Here is a 21226-nt window from a genome sequence, read left to right as displayed (position 1 = left end):
TCATTACCACATTGTATTTATTTATTTTATGTTTGGAAAGTAGTTAGGTACTCATTTTATTGCATTAAGCATACTCCTTTTTAAAAGGCCGGCAACGCACTGTGACTCCTCTGGGATTGCATGGGCGGCGCTGATCGCTTACCATCAGGTGACTCGGCTGCTAGTTTGCCACCTATTCCATAAAAAAAACAAATAAGACAAGCAATGGTGCACATATATTTTATGATCTAGGTACACAAGTAAGAACATAAGAATTATCTGTCTAGCTGCAACTATCGATCCAAACCTGGCGTCCAGTGCTAGACGCAAGTAAACAGTGGAATAACGTGACTTACTAAAACTTACCTAGCTCTGTTTCAGCCATGAAATTTTAGCGTAAAGTACCAACTTTATATTTCTTTGATAAAGTGTTTTTTATTGAGCAAAGATATAGCTAGTTAGTTCTAGAGGATAGGTGACAAGGAGCGTGTTACTTTGGTACCAAAGGTAGGTACAATAACGATGAAAAGCTGTAAATAGGAGGTAGGTTAACAATTTCAGATTAAAGACGTAGCAAGAGTAGCAATTACTAAAGGTACCGTGCAAAAGAGGACTGTTCTGTTCTAATTCAAATTGCGATTCAATATTAGTTAGTTTTTTTTTATACCAGCTAAGAGTAGCTACAAAGCTTACGGGTCACTACTTGATAGTAAACGGTTACGAACAGAGGCATCACAAGCACAGAATATCACGACTATGTTGCTGATCATGTAACCAGATACCTTTTTTGCGCCATCATTTTTGTGGAGCCCTCCCCATAAACTTAAAAACACTTACCGGACTAAACGCAGAAACAATACGTTAAGTACAAGAGTTCTTCATGCTGGCATTTTGTGTGAGGAGCGTACGCAAAATAAATGCATATTCTTTTTTTGAGGGGTGAAAATCATTCACTTACTTCTGCCGCCTTAGACGAGGTGAAAGGGAGTGTCAGACTCTTACTGACTAAAAACCACTCCGTTCCTACTTCTGCTTTTCGAGCTGGAGCCCCGGTAAACCAGTCAGGTAGTCCGCAGCTATGCAGTTAGTTTTCGTAATAACCATCTTATCTAAACCCAACTCATATAAGTAGTATTTTTTGAGTACGATGCCTAAAAATAATGCTTGCGCAATCCGCCACCACGTAGGTACCTAACGGCTATGTTTTCCAAATAAAAGAGAAATGCTTACGTACGTGGGCTTAAGGAAAATGGTTATTAAATACTTACATAATAATATCATGAATATTTAATTTAGCTAAATGTTAACTTATTTTGACGCAAATGGTTACTCACACTAGGTATTTTGGTTTTCCTCATCTAAAATATTGATGCTTTCACCACAGCAATAAAAAGCAAAATAGTGACTAAACATAGGGTAAACTACCCAATTATCAGCACTTTAAGGGTTAGTCCTAATTTAAGCCAATTTATTATTGTGAAAAAAAGGCTTTTACCCGTTAAGGCAAATTTTAATAGTTATAATATTTAATAAGAAAGACGATAATAAAAGAAAAACATGATTGACCTCTATCCAAGATTATTTAGACAAGTAAGAATAAAAAATGGGTCTGTCACCATTTACTGGCACCATCTCCACCAATTACTAGCATAGAGCAACCCAATTATCAGCACCTAACTATCACTATTAGGAATTGCATTAAAAAAAATTAGTTACATTATTAAAATCTATTTTTAATTATTTTTTATATAGTTAGTAAGTAAGTAACATAATAATTACTTATAATCTAATAATACTTTTATCTGTATAAGTCGAGCAAAAAAAAGCGTCACAGAAGTACCATCCTTTTCTCGAAACCATTCAGGCCAATTTCGACCGCCTATAACTTCGTTGTGGATAAATCAAGAAGCCTGAATTTTCAGATACTAAGCAGGCATTGTACAAAAATGGTATATTTGAATTTTCATTAAATTTTATTCATTACTTTAAGAATTATAACACGTCAAAGTTTCGAAATTTTGTCACTGACTGACAGATCATCAAAAGTATAAGGCACTTCTAACAGACATAGAAGCTTAAATTTTTTGCATAAAATTAGTAGTTAGTACCTACATTAAGGGAAAAATCAAATATTTTGTAAATTCAGTCCAGTTTTTAAGATACATCAACTGCATCAATAACTTTGTAATCCTATAAAAATGTATGGGATTACAAAGTTATTTATATAGTTACAATGTCATCACACCAATAACTTTGTTAACCCATATAAATGTATGAGATTACAAAGTTATTGATGCAGTTACATTTCATTGTTTAATGGAATAATTGAATCTACAAAAAGAAGTGAGATACCATCAAAAACATTCTGTAAAAAAATCCAAGTCCTGCACCTCATCAGTTTATGTACCGTAAAAAAATGTGAGATCCATGTAATACCAAGTCGGTTATTTTAATTAGTCCCTACTTAAGAGACCTTCTGTCTAAAGGTATAATTTAAATTGTTATCATATCAATAATACATTAATTTTACGTTTTAAATAAAATACACAATACTACCTATACACATACTTTTGTTGACATTTCTCGTATTAAATTGTTTAGTCTATTTCATGGCAACGAATTACGATGGTCTATTGCACGATTACGTACGATGGCCCAGTCAATCTCTTTTTTTAACACCTTTTCGTTCAGATGTTTTTTCAGTAATCAAAATGTCTTGTAATTTGACTGGTGTTAGTAAATATTATTGACTATCAAGATATACAAATTGCGCACTACTAAGACAATCTCCAGTAATATTATAAGTTATAACATTGTTTATTTGTTATAGAAGTTGTCGTAGCTTGCATAGGTACCATCTACAAAATTCTTCTGCTAATATTACTGGTAATAAAACAAAAAATAAGAAGAGAAAAAATAAATAAAAAGAAATAAGAAGAGATGATGAAATTCTAGGGAAACCAATTTATCAGCATGCTTCTGATCCAATTATCAGCACCATGCTAACATTTGGATTTTGATGGTATAAATTACTTTTACAAAACAAAATTAATTCTTTGCATAAAATAAACATAATTTACATTAAAAAATATGAAATTTGTATTTATGTACTTTTTTCCATTTATCATCACCAGTGCTGATAATTTAGAATTTACAAAATATTCGATCCATTTATCAGCACTACGTATTTTACCAATTAATCACCAGAATCTCAAATTCTCCTCTTCAGATTATCATAAAAAAATATCTCAAATATCAGAGAAATCGATAGTTTCAATATTAAATTTGTAAAAGATATGATATATCATATAATGTAAACACATGTCCTAACTGACGATCACAAGAAATAGGCAAAAACAGAAGAAACTGCAGAACACAAATGTTTGTTTACACAATTTCCGCCAATTTGAGGTCTCAAAGTATAATTTTCCCAATAGCAGGATTCCAAAAACATGTATTTATTTATTTATTAGTGTGGAAACCCAAATTAGTAAGTGAAAACCTTAGAATTGGTCGATTTATTCAGAGTGCTGATAATTTGGTGCAGTGCTAGCAATTGGGTAGTTGCCCCTACATGTATGCATATCGTACTAGTCACAGCAGTATGGTCACATTGCCCTTTTGGGAATGTTAAAACAAGGAATTAATGTATTTTAAGCTTTTGCTTTGCTTATTCAAAGTATCGTGTTTTATAATTTCTATATTTTTATATATCTATATGTATACACGAGAGACTTTGATGACATTTTAGGGCGGCCGTACACGGACTGCTCGAGCGGTCGGCGTCGACTGCTTGAAGCTGTTGACGGCTTGAAGCGGTCGCGACTGCTCGAGCAGTCGTGTGTACGGCAGCGAATGAATGGCTATAGTTCATCGCGCAGTCGCGGCTTCAAGCAGTCGGTTATAACTGCTTGAAGCAGTCCGTGTACGGCTGGCCTTACTCTGTACGTATAAGCGTAGATACTGTATACCCTAAACAAGTTCTTCGGTCTCTGCTAGGGGAAAAACCGTTTTATCTAGAATCTAGAAACATTTAGATAAATAATTATAGACTAGAGATGAATATTTATATGTATCTTACGTACGTACCTACATAGATATGAGTACTTTTATTTATGCGTACATATTATGCATTTGTAGTTGCATATGTATATGTATCTATGTAGTGATTTGTACAGTCCCCGGTCATGTTATTAGACGCACCTACGTTTGGTTCAAAAGTAGTTAGTTATTAGGATGTGTTCATAATTTTAGGAATATAGGCACATCTAAACATATTTATTACTGTTACACATTTTTATTAAGGAACTTTAATATATTTTTCATATTAATATTTATTTTTCAAATATGAAATTAACGTGTCAATATTATAAAACTGAAGATTTTATTTGTTCATACGCTCTAATCTCAGAAACAACTGCTTCGTATTGTAAACAATCTTTTAGAGTTAGTCAGCCATAAAACATTGCGCTATCGATCAAAACAAGTAACAAGTGGTGCGGCGCCGCGGGAGCAGCTGGCACTTATTTTATGAACGTTAATCTGCTCCAGTCGCGTTTGGCTTTGATTAGTTCCTATTCGAGGCAGCGTGATATTTTATAGCATATGGTGTTACTCAATAAATGGACTACCCAGAAGATAATTTTTCAATTCGAACCTGTGGTTTCCAGAGAATTAGTGCGTTCAAACTTTTATCTTTCTTTTTAAAATATACGCAACAATCCTTGACAAATGTAGCGCGTAGCAAAGATTCGTGCGCACAGAAAAGTATACAAACTTTACACCTTGTACAAAACGCGTAACCTGGCCATTTTGTTACTACAAAGATTTATAACAAACAACAAAAAAGTATATATCACGTACAGTGAAAGCTAAAAGCTACTTTGTTTGCGCGCCTACGAGGTTAATTGCGAAGTAGCACAGCTAGGTACGCGTTTCGAACTACGTGCTACGAGCTACGAGCTACGAACTGCGTGCTGCAACTTCGCGCTGCAGACTACATACTATAAACTAGGTATAGGACCTAGTTCATAGTATGTAGTCTGCAGCGCAGCGAACTATGCACTGCGAGTTACGCGCTACGAGCTACGCACTACGAGTTACGAGCTACGCACTACGAGTTACGAGCTACGCACTACGAGTTACGAGCTACGCACTACGAGTTACGAGCTACGCACTACGAGTTACGAACTACGCACTACGAGTTACGAGCTACGCACTACGAGTTACGAGCTACGCACTACGAGTTACGAGCTACGCACTACGAGTTACGAGCTACGCACTACGAGTTACGAGCTACGCACTACGAGTTACGAGCTACGCACTACGAGTTACGAGCTACGCACTACGAGTTACGAGCTACGTACTACGAGCTGAAATTGCGTGCTGCGAAGCTATCTTACTTAGTATAATGCTTATCTGGTATAAACCAATCCCAAGTTAAATAGGTTCAAAGTCTACGACGAGGTATTTTGTGAAAAGGTGGCTTCGTTTGACTCGTCTTGAGAGGGGCACTTATATATACCCTCGAAGAACCAGTTAAGGTATTTTGTAATTAGAATTAAATGTTAAAAAGGGAACACCACCATTGAGGTTCTTTATAAAAATCTAATGCTGCTCACATTGAGTAGGCGCTAGCGCAGTCCATTCAATATTGAGCCGGTAAATGATTTTATTTCCACTCATAGCTACTGCAAATAAAGTAATTCAATAAAACAAAACATTTTCAACTATGTTTATTCAACAATAATAATCCTATTGTTAAGTAGTTTGAAATCCATACGACACATTTATTTGTTTACAAAAAACGCGATGCATTGCCAATGTATAAATAACGCTAAGTATATTTTCTTGTATGACATTCTTATGAACAAATAGTTTTGAAACATCGGTAACAACGAGGGACGAAAAATATTGAGTCGTTCGATATAGTACATAGATTTTAGATACTCCTATAATAAGTACGTCGAGCTAACATCAGCACTTCAGAATTGACTTTAAGTGCTCTTGAGGGAAATTGCATCATACAATATCCCACTTATCGCAATTATTAAACAAAGATAATTTCACAATGAATCAATACAACAGTGTTATCCTTTGCCTTGGCTATCTTTAAGCCTCTCTCATCTACTCCTAATAGTCAGTCCTCTATGAATGTGAAATACACACACATTAACATTAGTAGGCCAGTGCAACTGGTACAATCATAGCTAGCATGCAGTAAATAAGACTAGCACTTGCGCTCCGAAGGCGTTTCCGTACAATATCAATGTATAATCAGGTACCTACGCGTGATAAACGTTATCAAAATTCACGATACAGCGAATTCCAGTTTCTTCAATTTTTTATTTAGTACAAACTACATTATGTGTAGCTAATAACTACCAATTTAGGTACTCTTTGACATAAAATGGACTCAAAATAAATATGTATTTCAGCAATTCCTTTTCCAATACAGTAAGACCTTTAAAGAATCTGTAATAATCAGGAAGATACTGAGTCTGTTCTACAAGTAACGAATATAAATATTGAATCCTAGAATTTAAATAGTTCCGTTCATTTAAAGACACAATCAGATTGAGTTCAACTTGTAACTATGAAGTAAAACTTAGTAACAATTAGGTAATATATTTTAATATCTTATTTTAATTAGATTTTTAATCACAGTTCGTCTAATGAGTACTAAGATCAGTAGAAGTTGTAGTATAGGTACGGAAAAGGTGCATTGACGAGAATTTTGGTCCTAGGACTAACTATGTAGAATTAATCTAACAACTATTACATTTCAGTTAGTAAGTAGTAGAAGGAAAAAGAACAATATTTGCGACATCCTATGTATCATCTACAAACATAGATTAGATCGTAGCGACCGTACATTGTATATAACGGCTGCGCTCATTTATGTAATTAATAGTCCTTGCAGGTTTACAAATTCATTAACGAAAATAACAACGTTTTTGAGAAATAAAAGTTCGAGTCTCGCTGAAGTGACTACAACATTACGCTGAACAATGGCCCATCAAAGAAGGAAACTAGGAATTGATTACTATAATATCTAAGTATACGCCTCGATGTTGGAACAAAGTAATCTATACGACGAATGTTTCTAGGGCCAGCATGGCGAGCGCCGCAATGGCGGCCACCGCAGGGACAGTCACCACCCACGCGAATATTATGTTCCTGGAATCACAGTCAAGGTTGAAATATAATAATGTTATTAAACATTTCAAGAAAACCTCGAACACGAATGCGCGATATGTGATCACTTTTTGGAATATACAGCCTTAATATAAGCGGCATGTAACTTACTCTCGTCAATTACAAATCATTATTTAGGTAGGTCACCTATACATACCGAAACAAACTCCAATCAACAGGTTTGTCGGAGAAATATCCGATGCAGACGACCGAGCCAACTTTGCAATGAGTTGTGGAAACTGGTAGCCCAGCCTTGCTGGCCACCAGGACAGTCAGAGCGGCGCCCAGCTCAATGGTGAAACCACTGGGAAAATGAATATTATTTAAACAAACAGTTTACAGACGTACGACACCTTTTTTAAGGGGGAACATCATCCAACCACTTCTCTCGCCAGGGCTAGGGGAGAGGGAGTGTCAGACTCTTACTTACTAAAAACCACCCTGTTCCTACTCGTGCTTGTCGAGCCGGAGCTATGGTAAATCCGCTAAGTAGTCCGCAGCTAAGACGTAGATATAGATAACGGCCACAGGATCACTGTCATCTAGGGTATACCTAAATGTAAGTTGAAACACTTTCCTTACTATACATTCTACAAATACTTTACATAATAAAACATAGTGCAGACTTACGTATCAGGTGTAATGCTAGTTAGATCTTCGCCAACAGTACGGATGACACGACGGCCCCATAGCCAGAGTCCCAGCGCGATGCCGACACCGCCAAACACCAGGATGGCCAGAGGAGTCTCCGCCCGAGAGTGAGCTCCTCCCTCGGAGTATAACAGCCACAGAGCCACCAGAGGTCCAATTGCATTACTGCGGGACAAAACTCATGTTATTTGTTTCTTCATTAATATTTTTAAAATATAAATTTCGTAATATCTATACTTCTATACTAATATTATAAAGTTGAAGAGTTTATTTGTTTGATTGTTTGTTTGTTTGTTCGTTTGAACGCGCTAATCTCCAGAACTACAACTACTGGTCCGATTTGAATAATTCTTTTTGTGTTGAATAGTGCATTTATCGAGGAAGGTTATAGGCTATAAAACATCACGCTATGATCAATAGGAGCCAAGCAGAGCGGGTGAAACCGCGCGGGAGTAGCTAGTTAATTTCATAAAACGAATTGTAGGGAGATGTTTACCTTACATCATTGCCACCGTGTGCAAATGCTCCAAAGGTGGCAGTGAGGACCTGGAGGAAGGAGAAGAGTCGCAGCGCGTCGGGCGGCGGGGGCGGCGGCGGCGCGGGCGGCGGGGACACGGCGCGCAGCAGCGGCGCCGCGCTCGAGTTGGGAGTGATGCCCGCCGCGCGCGCGCTCACCGCCTCCACGCCCGCGCACCGCTCGATGCTCCACGCGCTGCCGCCGTCCGGACCCTGCAAATATCAATCAAATTAATATAAAACTAACCATCGTCATAGCTAAGAAACCAAACTTTGGGCAATGCCAAACAAAATCATCACGCGTCTGTCTAAGTATTGTGTTCATGTCAATCAAAGGAGATGTAACAAATATTACAGTACTGTGCTTTTAAATGCTTTGCTCACCTTATCAAGCCGTGGTGGTGGTGTATCAAATTCCACACAATGCGTTGCCCTAGCTGCCGCCAGTCTGTCGAACTCCCCGCGCGCGATCGTGTCACACGAATCGCCCAAGAAACCGTTCCTAGAGTCGTAACTCTCGCCCATGCCAGCCATTTGCGCCGAATCCAAACTTTTGCAACAACTCAACGTTTCATCTATGTACTTCAAGGTGTTAATCTGTGGATCTGCGTCTATCAGTTGTAAGCGAGACTTGTTTGGTGGACTGAGACTTCTGGACAGGATGCTGCAGTCGTCCATGGTAGCCAGGAGTGCTCGGTTCCTGGCGTTCATCACGCCAACTGATGTCTTGTCGGCGTCACTGAGGGTGACCATCTCAGCACTTTCTGCGATCGCTTCGAGCACTTTACCATCTTCAGATAACAGGGACGTTGGTCGTTGTGGAATGCTGCTTTTGTTTGAGTGAGTTGGAGTGTTCGCTGGAGTTGTTTCTGTAACAATTAAAACACGGACATAGAATTAACACATATATTAGCACAATGTGAAACTAAAGTTTAAATGAAATAGTCCCTTACCGTTAGATAATCCAAGCGAGAAGTTGACTGGCGGAGCAACGAGCCGGCGTTTGTAGTAGGGCACGAGGAACATGCGCACACACACCGCCACTAAGGCCCCCAGCGCGAGGGAGCACACTAGCGCCAGCCACAGCGGGATGTTGTCCATGGCCAACACTGGAAATTATTGAAAGGCATTCTGATCAATAAACTGTAGATAGAACACAAGTCAATTACATACAAGTTAAAGAACTAGTGTCATGGTTTACTTTTGGGCTATGTCATTGTACGTGGTAGGTACGTGTACGTATACGTTAATTTTGTAGGTCGGTACATATTTTACTCTAAATAAATAGTTAATTGAATATAAGTATACTTTTTGAAGAGAGAAAAATCATCCAATGACTTCTCCCCCCGCCTTGGGCGAGGCGAGAGGGAGTGTCAGACTCTTACAGACTAAAATGCACCCTGTTCCTACTCCTGCTTTTCGAGCCGGAGCCCCGGTAAACCCGCTAGGTAGTCCGCAGCTCCGGATAAAAGTATACCTAGTGTAACGATCACGACTGTATACTTACGCTTAGGCCCATCATGCACCACACTCAGCACGTTGACGGCCATGGTGGCCCCGTAGAAGAATGGCAGCGCCGTCAGCCCCGACTTGACAGGCTGCGTCGCCCGGAGGATGAAGCGGCGCACCAGCCAGTACAGGATGGCGGACGCCGTGCCACTCAACGCTGGAGATATGAACCATGACAACACTGGGGACAAAACACAAATCAATATTATACTTATAGCAATAAACTTTAGACTTATAATGCCTTCACACGGTATATGAGACAGCTGATATGTACTTAGTTAATTAATTTATTTATTTATCTTAACATTACATCTATCTTTACAGGTAACACCTAATACGGTAAATGCAGTATAAACTTAAAAAAATAAATAAATCAAAACCAAATATCTATATGAACATAAAAAATAAACTTAACATTAACATTGTCATTCCCAACGTAACGCTTAGATCCCACTAGTTTTGTCCTATACGATACCTATTGAATCACGTTCAATCGGAAGATGAAACGCTCCAATGATTGTAGCACTCAAACACAATAAAACAAATGAACGTGCCTACGAAGAGCTACAACAACCGGTTGCTACGACTGCTACGAAAGGTATACATATGTACCTACATACATTGATAACTTTACCCACACAACCACAAAACAGATATTATCTATTTTGTGCACACAACTAAAACGGATTCATGTGAATCTGCAAAAACGTCAATTATGTAATAGGTAAATACCATTACCAACTCTTTGGTTCGTAAACCACTTCCGACCGTAACCTTGAGCTCTCAAGGTTCTAAGACGCTTCCTTTGATCGCACAAGAGACTAAATACCAAATACACTTTATGTTGGGACGTAATTTAGTCCAAGGTTAAAGAGAGTAAACATTTCTATGTTCTGCCATTATAATGAAAACTAAGTGCCTCATATTTGCATTAAATATTATGTTCATGTATACCAAGCTAAGTAGCTACTAACTAGCTTGTACATACCGTATAACATTACCCTAAGAGGGACCACATCTTCTATTAATTAACCGTTCTCCTTAATTCCCTAACTCCTCCTACAATGTAATTACTGGTTGCTGGGTAGCTAAGTAATTACGTCAATAACGGACCAAGTACGCAGATACAGGATAATGATGTTGTCATTTAAAATACGACCCAAGGTACATACATTACGCACGCAAATCGCTTGAAAAGCTTCGACCTTGAACTGAAAACGAACAACAGACGTCAGCAGGAATAATGAATAATCAACCGAATGGCCCGTAAATCTAAAGATATCAAAATGATCGCTGGTTCGCTCTATTTTCATAAGTCTTTGCATAACTCTCCCTTTCTGCGCGTGCCTTTGTTTAACTCTGACAAAGTGATACCGATATAATGCGTCTGCTTAGCTACGTAATATTCAGATCTTTTTTGTTTTTTTTCTAAGAGTGGAAAATCATCCAATGACTTCTCCCGCCTTAGGCGAGGCGAGAGGAAATGTCAGACTCTTACTGACTAAAAACTACCCCGTTCCTACTCCTGCTTTTATAGCCAAAGCCCCGGTAAATCTGCCAGGTAGTCCGCAGCTCTAAAAGCCGAGAGTCCACAACTCCGTTTCTTTACCTATGTTAATTACAGAAAAAACTGTGCAGGCACCTACATAAAAACGATATTTACGTGAATTGTCTAAGCTTACAACTTAATGACCAAAATCATCAGGTTAAAGTACATCGTTGAAAAACCGAATAACAATGTTTTTGTCAAGTACTCGCTTCCTATTACAATGAGACTAATTAACATAACCAAAAAAAGCCTAGAAAAAACTTGTCTACCTAAGATTTCGTTGTTTATGACTAAGCAGAGCCAGATATGGTAAATATATTTTGGCAAGAAGTCTGAATTTGTTATGACCAGGTGATTAACTTTAATAGACACGAATAAGATATATGAGTAGTTAGGTGCTTCTGAGTAGACTTTAGTATATAAAAGTACTGATACCTACAACACACTACTCTACATATTCCAACCATATACATGTGTCGTGTCAGCTATACATTTCCAAGCAATGCAACTCTTTTATCCCGGATCTACAATAGCGCAACCATACAAACATACATCGAAAGTCGAAACAATCAAATTTTAGAGACATTAATGAACAACTGTGTAATTCAGGGAAGTATATGGGACAATGACGGTGAGTGGTGGTCGTATAAGATATGTTTTTGCTCACCAATAGCTCCGAGTGTAGACCAGCGCACACCTACAGGGCCTTTAGCAGTGAGCGTGAAGCCCACAGTGGCCCCGACCATGGAGTGCGTGCCAGACACAGGCAGCCGCAGCGCCGTGGCCACGATCAGCCAGATGGCGCCAGAGATCAGCGCCGACAGACATCCCGCAGCTAACAGCTTCTCACCCCCATCAGCATATAACGACACGTCCAGAATGCCTTTACGCATTGTGTCCGATACCTTATATCCTGTAAAGAAACGAGATGCTGATTCTCATAAAATTATAATAAATAGGTAAATGGGTGAATAGGTAAATAAAAGTATAAAACAACGATAAGCTTAGTGGTCAATACTAGGTGATTTACTACTTCTTGGGAAACGACTGACCCACATAAAGCCAGGTAATTAAGGTCAATGATTAACCTCACATTTTTTGCTGAAATACCTAATGTGATTCAGATTCAGTGATTGTATTTTTCACTATGACTAAATAAGTGATAGGTTTCACTTACCTATGAGCACAGAGCCTGCGATCTCGAAGATAGTTGCAAGTATGCAAGCCTGCGTAAGTGTGAGCACCTTGGAGCCGACGCTGGTCCCAAACGAGTTAGCCACATCGTTGGCACCAATACCGAAAGCCAGTATGAACGCCACAACAAACCCACTAACCACTAGCCATAGCAAATCATCAGAAAACGGTTCCATTATTTTGCCTTTCCAATAACTGTCGAATCACTAATAAATTTTCATATAAAAAAACATTTCTGTAGCACCTAACCAAACGCAAATATTACCATAGTTAACGATAAGCTTGGCTCTATATTTATATTAATTCCTTAACACTTGTCGAAAACAATCCTTTCTTATCTTTAAACAGTCGAATTTCCATTCCTTTATAGAAAAATAACTATAGAATATGCATATAAATAGTAGCTAAAGATTTACAGGTAATAATTAGTTACGACTTTAAAAGCAATTGGTAAACTAGTTATAAATTTTAAATATTTAGAAATAAAGTAATTCGAAACTTATGTGGTGGTTGTGCGTCACAATGTTTGATGTTTAAAGAGTCTTTCGTATAGATGAGGATGGCTTGTTAATTTCGGCTTCATCATTTCTGTAAAAATAATACACAAGTTAAGAAAGTAGACAAACATGTAAAATATTTGCTATCTACTATTAATGATCCCACAGTAATACCGCAAATATAGCTGCCTAAATAGGGAAGGAACTACGTAAGTATGACAATAATTAACTATGGGGTTTTAGTTTTAATTTCTTATAAGAATAGTTACATAGGAATTTATCATGCTAACCGTAGAATACAACCCATTCTCCACACATAATAAATAACTAAGAGCGTCCAAAATGGATGTCCACATGTTTCCACGATATCGATTCGACGCCATTTGATTTATTAAAATCGCGCTAAAATAACGATCACAGATCCAGCAACCGACACGAGATAAACACCAAATTCTGCACGAGTTCCCTTTATAAGGAGGTGGTATAATGGTTAATTTCACCAGATTGCGTCACATGTCTTTAGTTTCCATCATCGCTGTATATTTTTAAAGTGTCAGCTCATGTCAGAGCTCTATCGTATAACACGTGTCGTTATGGACCAAACACCATGTCACATCAATGAAAATCTAATTAAGTCTAACACTCGCAAATCAATTACGTAATCAATTACCATACAGAGAAATAAAATTGTCACTTACTTTTGAATAGTGTAGGATTTTATAGTCCTAAAATCGCTTGAAGTGTAGAAACACGAGGGATCGCCTTGAGCTCCTCAGGTGTGGACTGAAGTTGACGAGGGTCGCACCGGGTCGCCGACTGAATGGAGCATGCGCGCAGGGCACCAGCCACCCCACTCCAACCCCCCTATTCAGACTCGAGCACAATAAAAATGTTTGTTCCTTAGCAAAAGAGCCCTTAGGTAACGTTACCAACTGTATTCAAATTGGAAACCGGCTTAATAAAACCAATGGTCCCTCATACTCGTTAAAATTGCGTACGCATTTACGTAATAATGCGAAGGAACATGGTATCCGCAGTAGTTTAGGAATAAAGCAATATTAAGATTTACTATACATATTTTATGATGTAGGGAATTTAACCTAATTGGTTGGCTAGATTTATTTTAAGAAGTGAAATGTATCTAAGTATCACACTGTTTAAATAATTAAAGAAATAAATAATCTTGTGTGTTATCCCAGGCCACGATCCATTTCTGTATAGGTACACGTATATTTCTTTTGAAATTTCAGTAATAGTCTATCAAAACTCTTGAACGACCCGAGAGTCAAACCCGAGACAACTTGCTTGGTAATCATGGATGTAAGCTCTCAACCAATGAGGCAGTCAATATAGATAGGTATGTAATAAGTCAATATCAGACACAAGTAATATCAAGCAAAATGTAAACATCTGCCACATGCTTCATTGCTATCCACAGGTAGCAATCCAGTTACCTGTGGATAGCCTACCTAACCTACTTACTTTGTACGTTAGGATACCTATAGTACCCGGCCGGTTAATCAAATAGACAGACTCAGAGACTGGAAAAAAGTTTTTAGAAACCTAATTTTTGTTATTGATGCCTGCCTCGTTGGCTGAGTGGTTGCAAGTGCGACTGCCGGGCAAGGGGTCTCGGGTTCGATTCCCGGGTTGGGCGAAGTATTACTGGGCTTTTATCGGTATTTCGGAAATTTCTCAGTGGTAGCACGAAGTCTGAAAATGTGCTCGATATATGGCAATAGGCTCACCTCCTATTACATGGGACTTACAACATAAATTGTGATATGTGGGTGTACATTGGCATTATGTGCCATAACGTGCACCTCTGCCTACCCTTTCGGGCATTAAAGGCGTGACGTTATAAAAAAAAAATTATTTTGTGAAGCTAGAAGATACTTACGTAATGTGAGTTTTAGTAGGTACGTATCGTGGTGCCAGTCAGTTATGCTGTGTTATGTAGGTGAAATGCAGTATCCCTACCCACATGTGGAACGAAATACCAGGGTAGGTACTTGGTAGGTTTAATTGATCGATCAGTATTTAAGTCTCGTCTTCCCCAGACGAGAAAGCTCCTCTGCTCCATGATGGTTTTCAACCATGGGGGTCAAATAGGATTTTTTCAGTGTTCCTGTCAGTTCAGTCAACAAGGGGTGTAGTTCTTCAAAACCTTACTATTTTTCATGATTTGTAATTATTGTTAGAAAAATTGATTCCATTCAAAAATAGCACGATTAAGTATAACAAATGCGATTTCTTTGTGCTGTCAACAATTAAGTGGCATAAGTACCTAATACAGGTATACCTACATTCAGTTTTTCAATTGCTTGTACAGCTTCATAGTGTCTTGATATACCTACGTTAAGTACTCTGATAGGCTATTCTGTAATTGTCAATTCGAAACATTCGAAGATGAGCGAGAATGCGATCGAGCCCATTTGGAATGTTTCGAATTGGCAATACAGAATAGCCTAGATGTTAGTATAGGCTGATGTTTAGTAGTCTTTAAATTGGTGCCAGATCTATAAAACAGCGTCAACAATTGCTTCAGCGGAATAAGTCATCAAACGATCATAGTGAAAAATTCTACTACTTACTTTACATTTATTATTATAATATTGTAAATTAAAAGGTAAAACAATAAAAATGTAAAACAATCTCAAACCTCTATAATGATAAACTAAGTTATATGTAATTATGTACCTATGTACAAAAAAGCAATGACTCGTTCAACGGGCAACAGCAAAAAAGAAACAAAAACATCAAGGATCTGAGTGTATTTATCTCAAACTTAGGTAAAAGAATTTTATCTTCAGTGAATAAAATTCAAAATCGCGGAACCTTAACACAGAATGCGAGTGACTGAGATGGCAAGTGTAGTGTAACCAGTCTGAAAGGTAAGTGAATTGGATTAGAGTAGAGGGCTTAGTCGTTTACAGGTTTACTGTTGCCTTACTGCCGCGCAGGCGACTATTCGATACAACAGTGTCCAACTATCCATAACGCAAGACCGACTGATTTCCACGTAACACAAACATGGATATTCTCACGGTCTACTGGAATCATTGCAGTGAAAATATGTTAATTTTGAAAAAGGAACGTTTACTTCTTCAGAAGTCAATACCATCAACATCATTGAGCCGAGATCAACGTACCATGAAGTGCACGCAATGAGTTCTTCATAGAACGGAGTAATTAATGGCATTATTAAGCCGAACAATAAAGACAATCTGTAAGTACCAGGTAGATAAAACAATTCCAACAGAAGTCAGCGATTCTTATTGTCGTTTGCAAAATAATAGCCTTGACTTTTCCAAAAAGAAACTTGTTTGAAATTCGCTGAAATGTTCTGTAAATGGTAATAGGTATCGATAATTTTGGTGTGCACGGATGGTGCAGTGGTTGAGTGACCGGCTACTGTACAACGTGTCACAGGTTCGATTTCCGCGCCGAAATATCGATAAATTTGCTACCAAAATAACAAAAATTTTACCTAAGTAGGTACATAAACCTACATATTACGAGACGAAAACAAATGCAATAATAAAATATTTTATAGGGATACCAATAAGTATGAGAACATATCTAATAATAAACGTCAAAAGATAAAGAGGTGACTCGGTTTTAAAAATAATACCTACCACACCATTTATACCCCAATGAAAAGAACTGATGCACATTTCTTCAGTTGTTAAGAAATCTCACAATAAGGGGTTTAATAATCACTTATCTAGTAAGATAATTAGGTACGTAGTGTATTCTGGGATTAGTGGAAAGTCAAGTCAATAGTCAGACAAGCGAGCGGTCGAACCAAGGATCTCGCGGTCATACTAATAAGGTCACGCGTGCAAGCAAAACAAAAACAAATGCAATACCTACCTATCTGTCGTTAAGCTCATTATCAGTTGATTAACACACCTATAAAATAATATGTAAACCTCTTTGACCATCCAAGGTCATTTATAAATAATTATTCATCACCTTGTCCATACCACAGAATAAATAGTAGGTACCTACAAGTAGGTAGTAGAAGTCCATAAGCTACACAAACTCATCTAGTATGCTAGTAGGTGTTGTCATAGGAAAGATTAAATAATGTAAATTCATCTCTATATTTTCTCACACCTTTATTTATTTCTTACTTACTTATTACCCACTTTTTAGTAATTGTGGGTACTTACTTACTACACACAATTACATTACTTATAATAATCTTACCCTCACTTATTGTAACTCTCAATTAAAGTTCCTATCTATTGTATTATAATATTACATGATGAAGCAAACTCTGAGTTTTATGCTATGTCTAGCAATATACAAACACAGTACATAGTTTTGTGACTCAATGTTTCATATTGTATACTTTTTAGTACTATTTACCCTCTATTCTAAAAAAACATAGGCATCAATATTGTATGATTTTTATAGTTAGTACAAGAAATGAAACAAGTTTTAATATTTATGCAAGTATATATTTTATTAATTTAATTAGAAATGCTTTCCTCCTACCACATAGTTTTCCATTGTTATATTATTTAAAAGTAAACCTTAACTTCTAATGCCAAAAATAAATAAAGAAATAAAGCTTGCAAATTCAAGTATTACTTGGTCCCAACAATTTCATACTTCAAGTTGTTTTCTATCAGTTTGTTGATTAAATTTGTGTTTTTGAAAACGGCTCCTGGAGTTGTAACTCCGCCTGCTCCTGGCAACTTTTCTCTCTCCTTGAGAATAGTGTGTGCTGCCATCAGAAGTGCTACAACTGTGGCACCATAACCTGGATTCGTGCCAGTAACCCTAGCAACAACAGTTTTATTTGGCTTTGTGTTCTGTACATCAGCACCACTCTCCCAGCCTTTTCCAATAAGCTCAAATGAAAAATGTGTATTATTCATAACATTATCAGTGGGACCCTCCTTTGTTACCATGCCCAGGGAACAAGCCTTGGGATATTTAAGCAAAATATTTCTGGTAAATGACATTTTTGTCATAATGAAAAGTATTACTGCTCCAAAGATACTCAAAATGGTTTGACCCAAACTTCCAGATTTGAAGTAAGCTTTGAATTGAATAGGACGTTCCTGTTCATTGTGATATAAATAACGCTGAGTGCGATAGACAACTGACTCATCAGCCCCAAGAAATGGGAGATACCACTTGCCGTCCTTTTTGTGCAGTGTTTGACGTTGAAGTTTAGGCTTTAAACGAGGTAGAGGTTCAGGAAACAACTTCTTCCTTAGAGCAGGCAACTCATTCATATGGGTAATACCATATACCAATGACTCCCAAGTGCCATAATTGATGAGGCCTCGTTCTCGTGACTCAGCCTTAAATTCTGGTGGCAAATATGACTCTAAATAAGACTCCACAGAATTTAAAGTACCAGCAAAATGTTGTTTTAGGAAGATAACACCCATATCAGCAGGAATGCTATCCCAACCACACGCACTAACGATAAACACTCCGGCTTGCCGTGCTTGTTCATCATAACGGATCTGCATTGTTTCCATAAACTGGGGTTCACCACTTACATCGACATAATTAGTCTTGTTCTCCACAGCCGCTTTAACGACAGGTTCACCATACATGCGGTAAGGGCCACAGCAATTAACAATCATCTTAGTTTGAATACACATATCCTTGAGAGATTGATCATCATCTATATCTGCTATTATGATTTTTACACTTGAAATATCTTCTCCAGTCTTTTTAGAGACCTCTGTTATCATAGAGCGAAGTTTCGCTTCAGATCGACCGGCAACTCCCCATGATGCAAGGTCATATTTTTTAGCAAATTTTACCATATGTATTACAGCTTGCTTACCCGTAAAGCCTGTAGCACCAAATATTACGAGGTCTAAACGTGACATTGTAACAAAATGGATGTAGTTACTCGTAAAACGTAAAAACCGGTCTCTACACTGGCACTGAGACAATTTACAAACAAGTCAATAATGTCAATAGATGTTAGACGTCTACCATTGACGGCGACTTACTGGTACTAGCTAGATATGAAAATAATACCTCCTCCTCCTACATAATTTACCTCGTTCATATTATCATACCTAGCGATAATATTAAAAAGTAATAAGATCCGTTCAAAGTTCAATGCTATCTATAAATATGATTGTGATGTTTTAGAGTCGAGAATCGAGAATCCGCCATAAAAATAAAAATAAAAAAGTACCTACCTACCTAACTTAAGTATTTAGGTTCTGTAATGTATAATTATTGCATATTGAATAATTGGGTTATGATTTTTTCAATCATTCTATTTAATTAAGTAGGTACTTAGGGTAGGTAAGTTTTCTTTAATGATGTATAAATAAAAAAAATGTAGGTGTAACAGCAAACGTCTAATGCGTCTGTAGCGCCACCGTGACCACCCAGCCAGAAGTAATGTCTAATGAGTAGGCAATGAATGATAAAAGTATGGCACATAGTACGAGGAACTTTTCTCCACCTGAGTTGACTCAACTGCATCCTGCACACGGAGGTACTTCATATATCTTACCCAGCCTTTTGGGATGGGATTTATTTAACAAAGCAATAGCTATCCTGTTGAGTTGAGCGAAGTTCTAAGTAGACAGGTCTTTTTCACCAGGTTTCTTGAATTGACTACAGACTGCCTATCGTCGTTTATCCAGCTACCCATAATTTGCATTAATAAGGTACTAAACTATTTCGAAGATGACCATAATAGATGAAAGATGAACATGAACCGGTAATGCGAAAGGTCGGAAAGTTTATCTAATTTCTGAGCTACGAAGAAAGTCATTGTCTAATTCTACGAGCACGGTATTTATCTAGTGCAAGATCAATATTTTGGATTTCTGTAACTAAGTAGCATTAATATCTTGGCATTTAAACACGTAATATTTTATCTTTAATATTTGGATTGTCTAGATTAAATGTAGTTTTTAGGTAATGTAATGTATGCATGTAACAATTAGTATTAAATTATTCGGATCCGCACCTTCTTCTATAATTATTCTTATGGCGTAAATTTGCATTTTAATCAATTAGGTAAATGTAAGATAATATTTCTACATAAATGTAAATAAGGCAAAAAATTGGCAAGCATTAAGAACGTACATAATGTGTTTTTTTAGTCATTGCATATTTTTCAGTGTAATGGCTTTTTTCTCATTGGTGGCTGTATGTAGGTACAGATACCTATATCATGTTCTTCATCATAAGTCATGATTTCATGAGCCTAGCGTGATAGATACTGTAAGACCAATACATACTTCACCCCCTTCCCCAAAAGTAAGTTTCGCCTTCTGAGTTAGTCCTCTTGTGATTTATAGTTTTTTCTGTTTCTGTCAACGAACTTCGGGTGTCCATGGGTGAATTCGATAACTTATCATCAGGTGATGATCCATTTCCTTGTTTGTCATCCTATCCCCCTAAAAACATAAGTATGTAACATGAATATTACATGATTAATGAAACAACTAGAGGTATTATCTTAATGACGTCCACAAGAAATAAAAAACTCTAGTCAAGTACATAGTATGGCTGCTTGTCTGCCGAAGTGCTGGACGTGATGTCTTAGATTCGGTTTTGAGTTCGGGTAAGTTTTGGTTCGAGTGCTAAAGCTTATGATAAATGAATGTCCTCTAAAATACCCACCGTAGTTAAAATGCTGCTATATACGACACTGATTGCCCTTTAAACTGATAAAGATAATTAACATAATTTTGATTGAAACTTACAAATCTCATTAATAAACATTAAGTTGAATCTAGGTAATTTAACTAAGCAACAATACAACAATTAACTTTTTCGCGGTATTCTTTTTTCGATTAAAGATCTAAAAACTCTAAGGAATTGTGTAAAGAATGATTTCTCACTGATTTTTGTTTTTGAGAATGTTTTTTCAATGGTAATAATGATTTCAAATCTATTATAATACTTTTTATTGCCCCAATACCAGAACGCGCTGGTAAGATAAAATCGCAGATGGATAAACATAAAAATAATAATATGTAACTCTATATAATATTTATAATACATAATTATAAATAAATATCTACACCTAAAATTAAACTAAAACTGCATAGATCAATTATTTCATGATTGCTGGTGATGATAGGCTATCTGTCATAAACTAAAATAGGAGAAATCATTAGAT

At 37.1% G+C, this 21226-nt stretch overlaps 2 protein-coding genes across 3 annotated transcripts; both read right to left on the bottom strand.

Moving 5' to 3' along the window:
• Positions 1-5699: 5699 nt before the first annotated feature.
• LOC118262256 (sodium-dependent phosphate transporter 1-A) lies at positions 5700-14374 on the bottom strand. 2 transcript variants are annotated; one of them, XM_050697240.1, is made up of 10 exons: positions 13791-14374; positions 12579-13183; positions 12069-12314; positions 9851-10033; positions 9297-9452; positions 8728-9212; positions 8324-8556; positions 7807-7992; positions 7334-7480; positions 5700-7158 (listed from the first exon to the last, which is right to left on the bottom strand). In XM_050697240.1, the coding sequence occupies exons 2-10, from the start codon at positions 12769-12771 to the stop codon at positions 7068-7070; spliced, it is 1920 nt and encodes a 639-aa protein (XP_050553197.1). In that variant the 5' UTR covers positions 12772-13183; positions 13791-14374; the 3' UTR covers positions 5700-7067. The 2 variants fall into 2 exon arrangements, with proteins under 2 accessions (XP_050553197.1, XP_035429343.2); XM_035573450.2 differs by lacking the exon at positions 13791-14374 and adding an exon at positions 13383-13625.
• A 3165-nt stretch (positions 14375-17539) lies between these two features.
• Positions 17540-19162, bottom strand: LOC118262257 (saccharopine dehydrogenase-like oxidoreductase). Its single transcript, XM_035573451.2, has one exon. The coding sequence runs from the start codon at positions 18957-18959 to the stop codon at positions 17691-17693; it is 1269 nt and encodes a 422-aa protein (XP_035429344.2). The 5' UTR covers positions 18960-19162; the 3' UTR covers positions 17540-17690.
• Between the last annotated feature and the right edge of the window lie 2064 nt (positions 19163-21226).

The sequence above is a fragment of the Spodoptera frugiperda genome, chromosome 12, assembly GCF_023101765.2.
Source record: "Spodoptera frugiperda isolate SF20-4 chromosome 12, AGI-APGP_CSIRO_Sfru_2.0, whole genome shotgun sequence".
Taxonomy (NCBI): domain Eukaryota; kingdom Metazoa; phylum Arthropoda; class Insecta; order Lepidoptera; family Noctuidae; genus Spodoptera; species Spodoptera frugiperda.
Note: the sequence above shows the minus strand (reverse complement) of the source record. Positions and strands in the feature narration are given on the sequence as shown.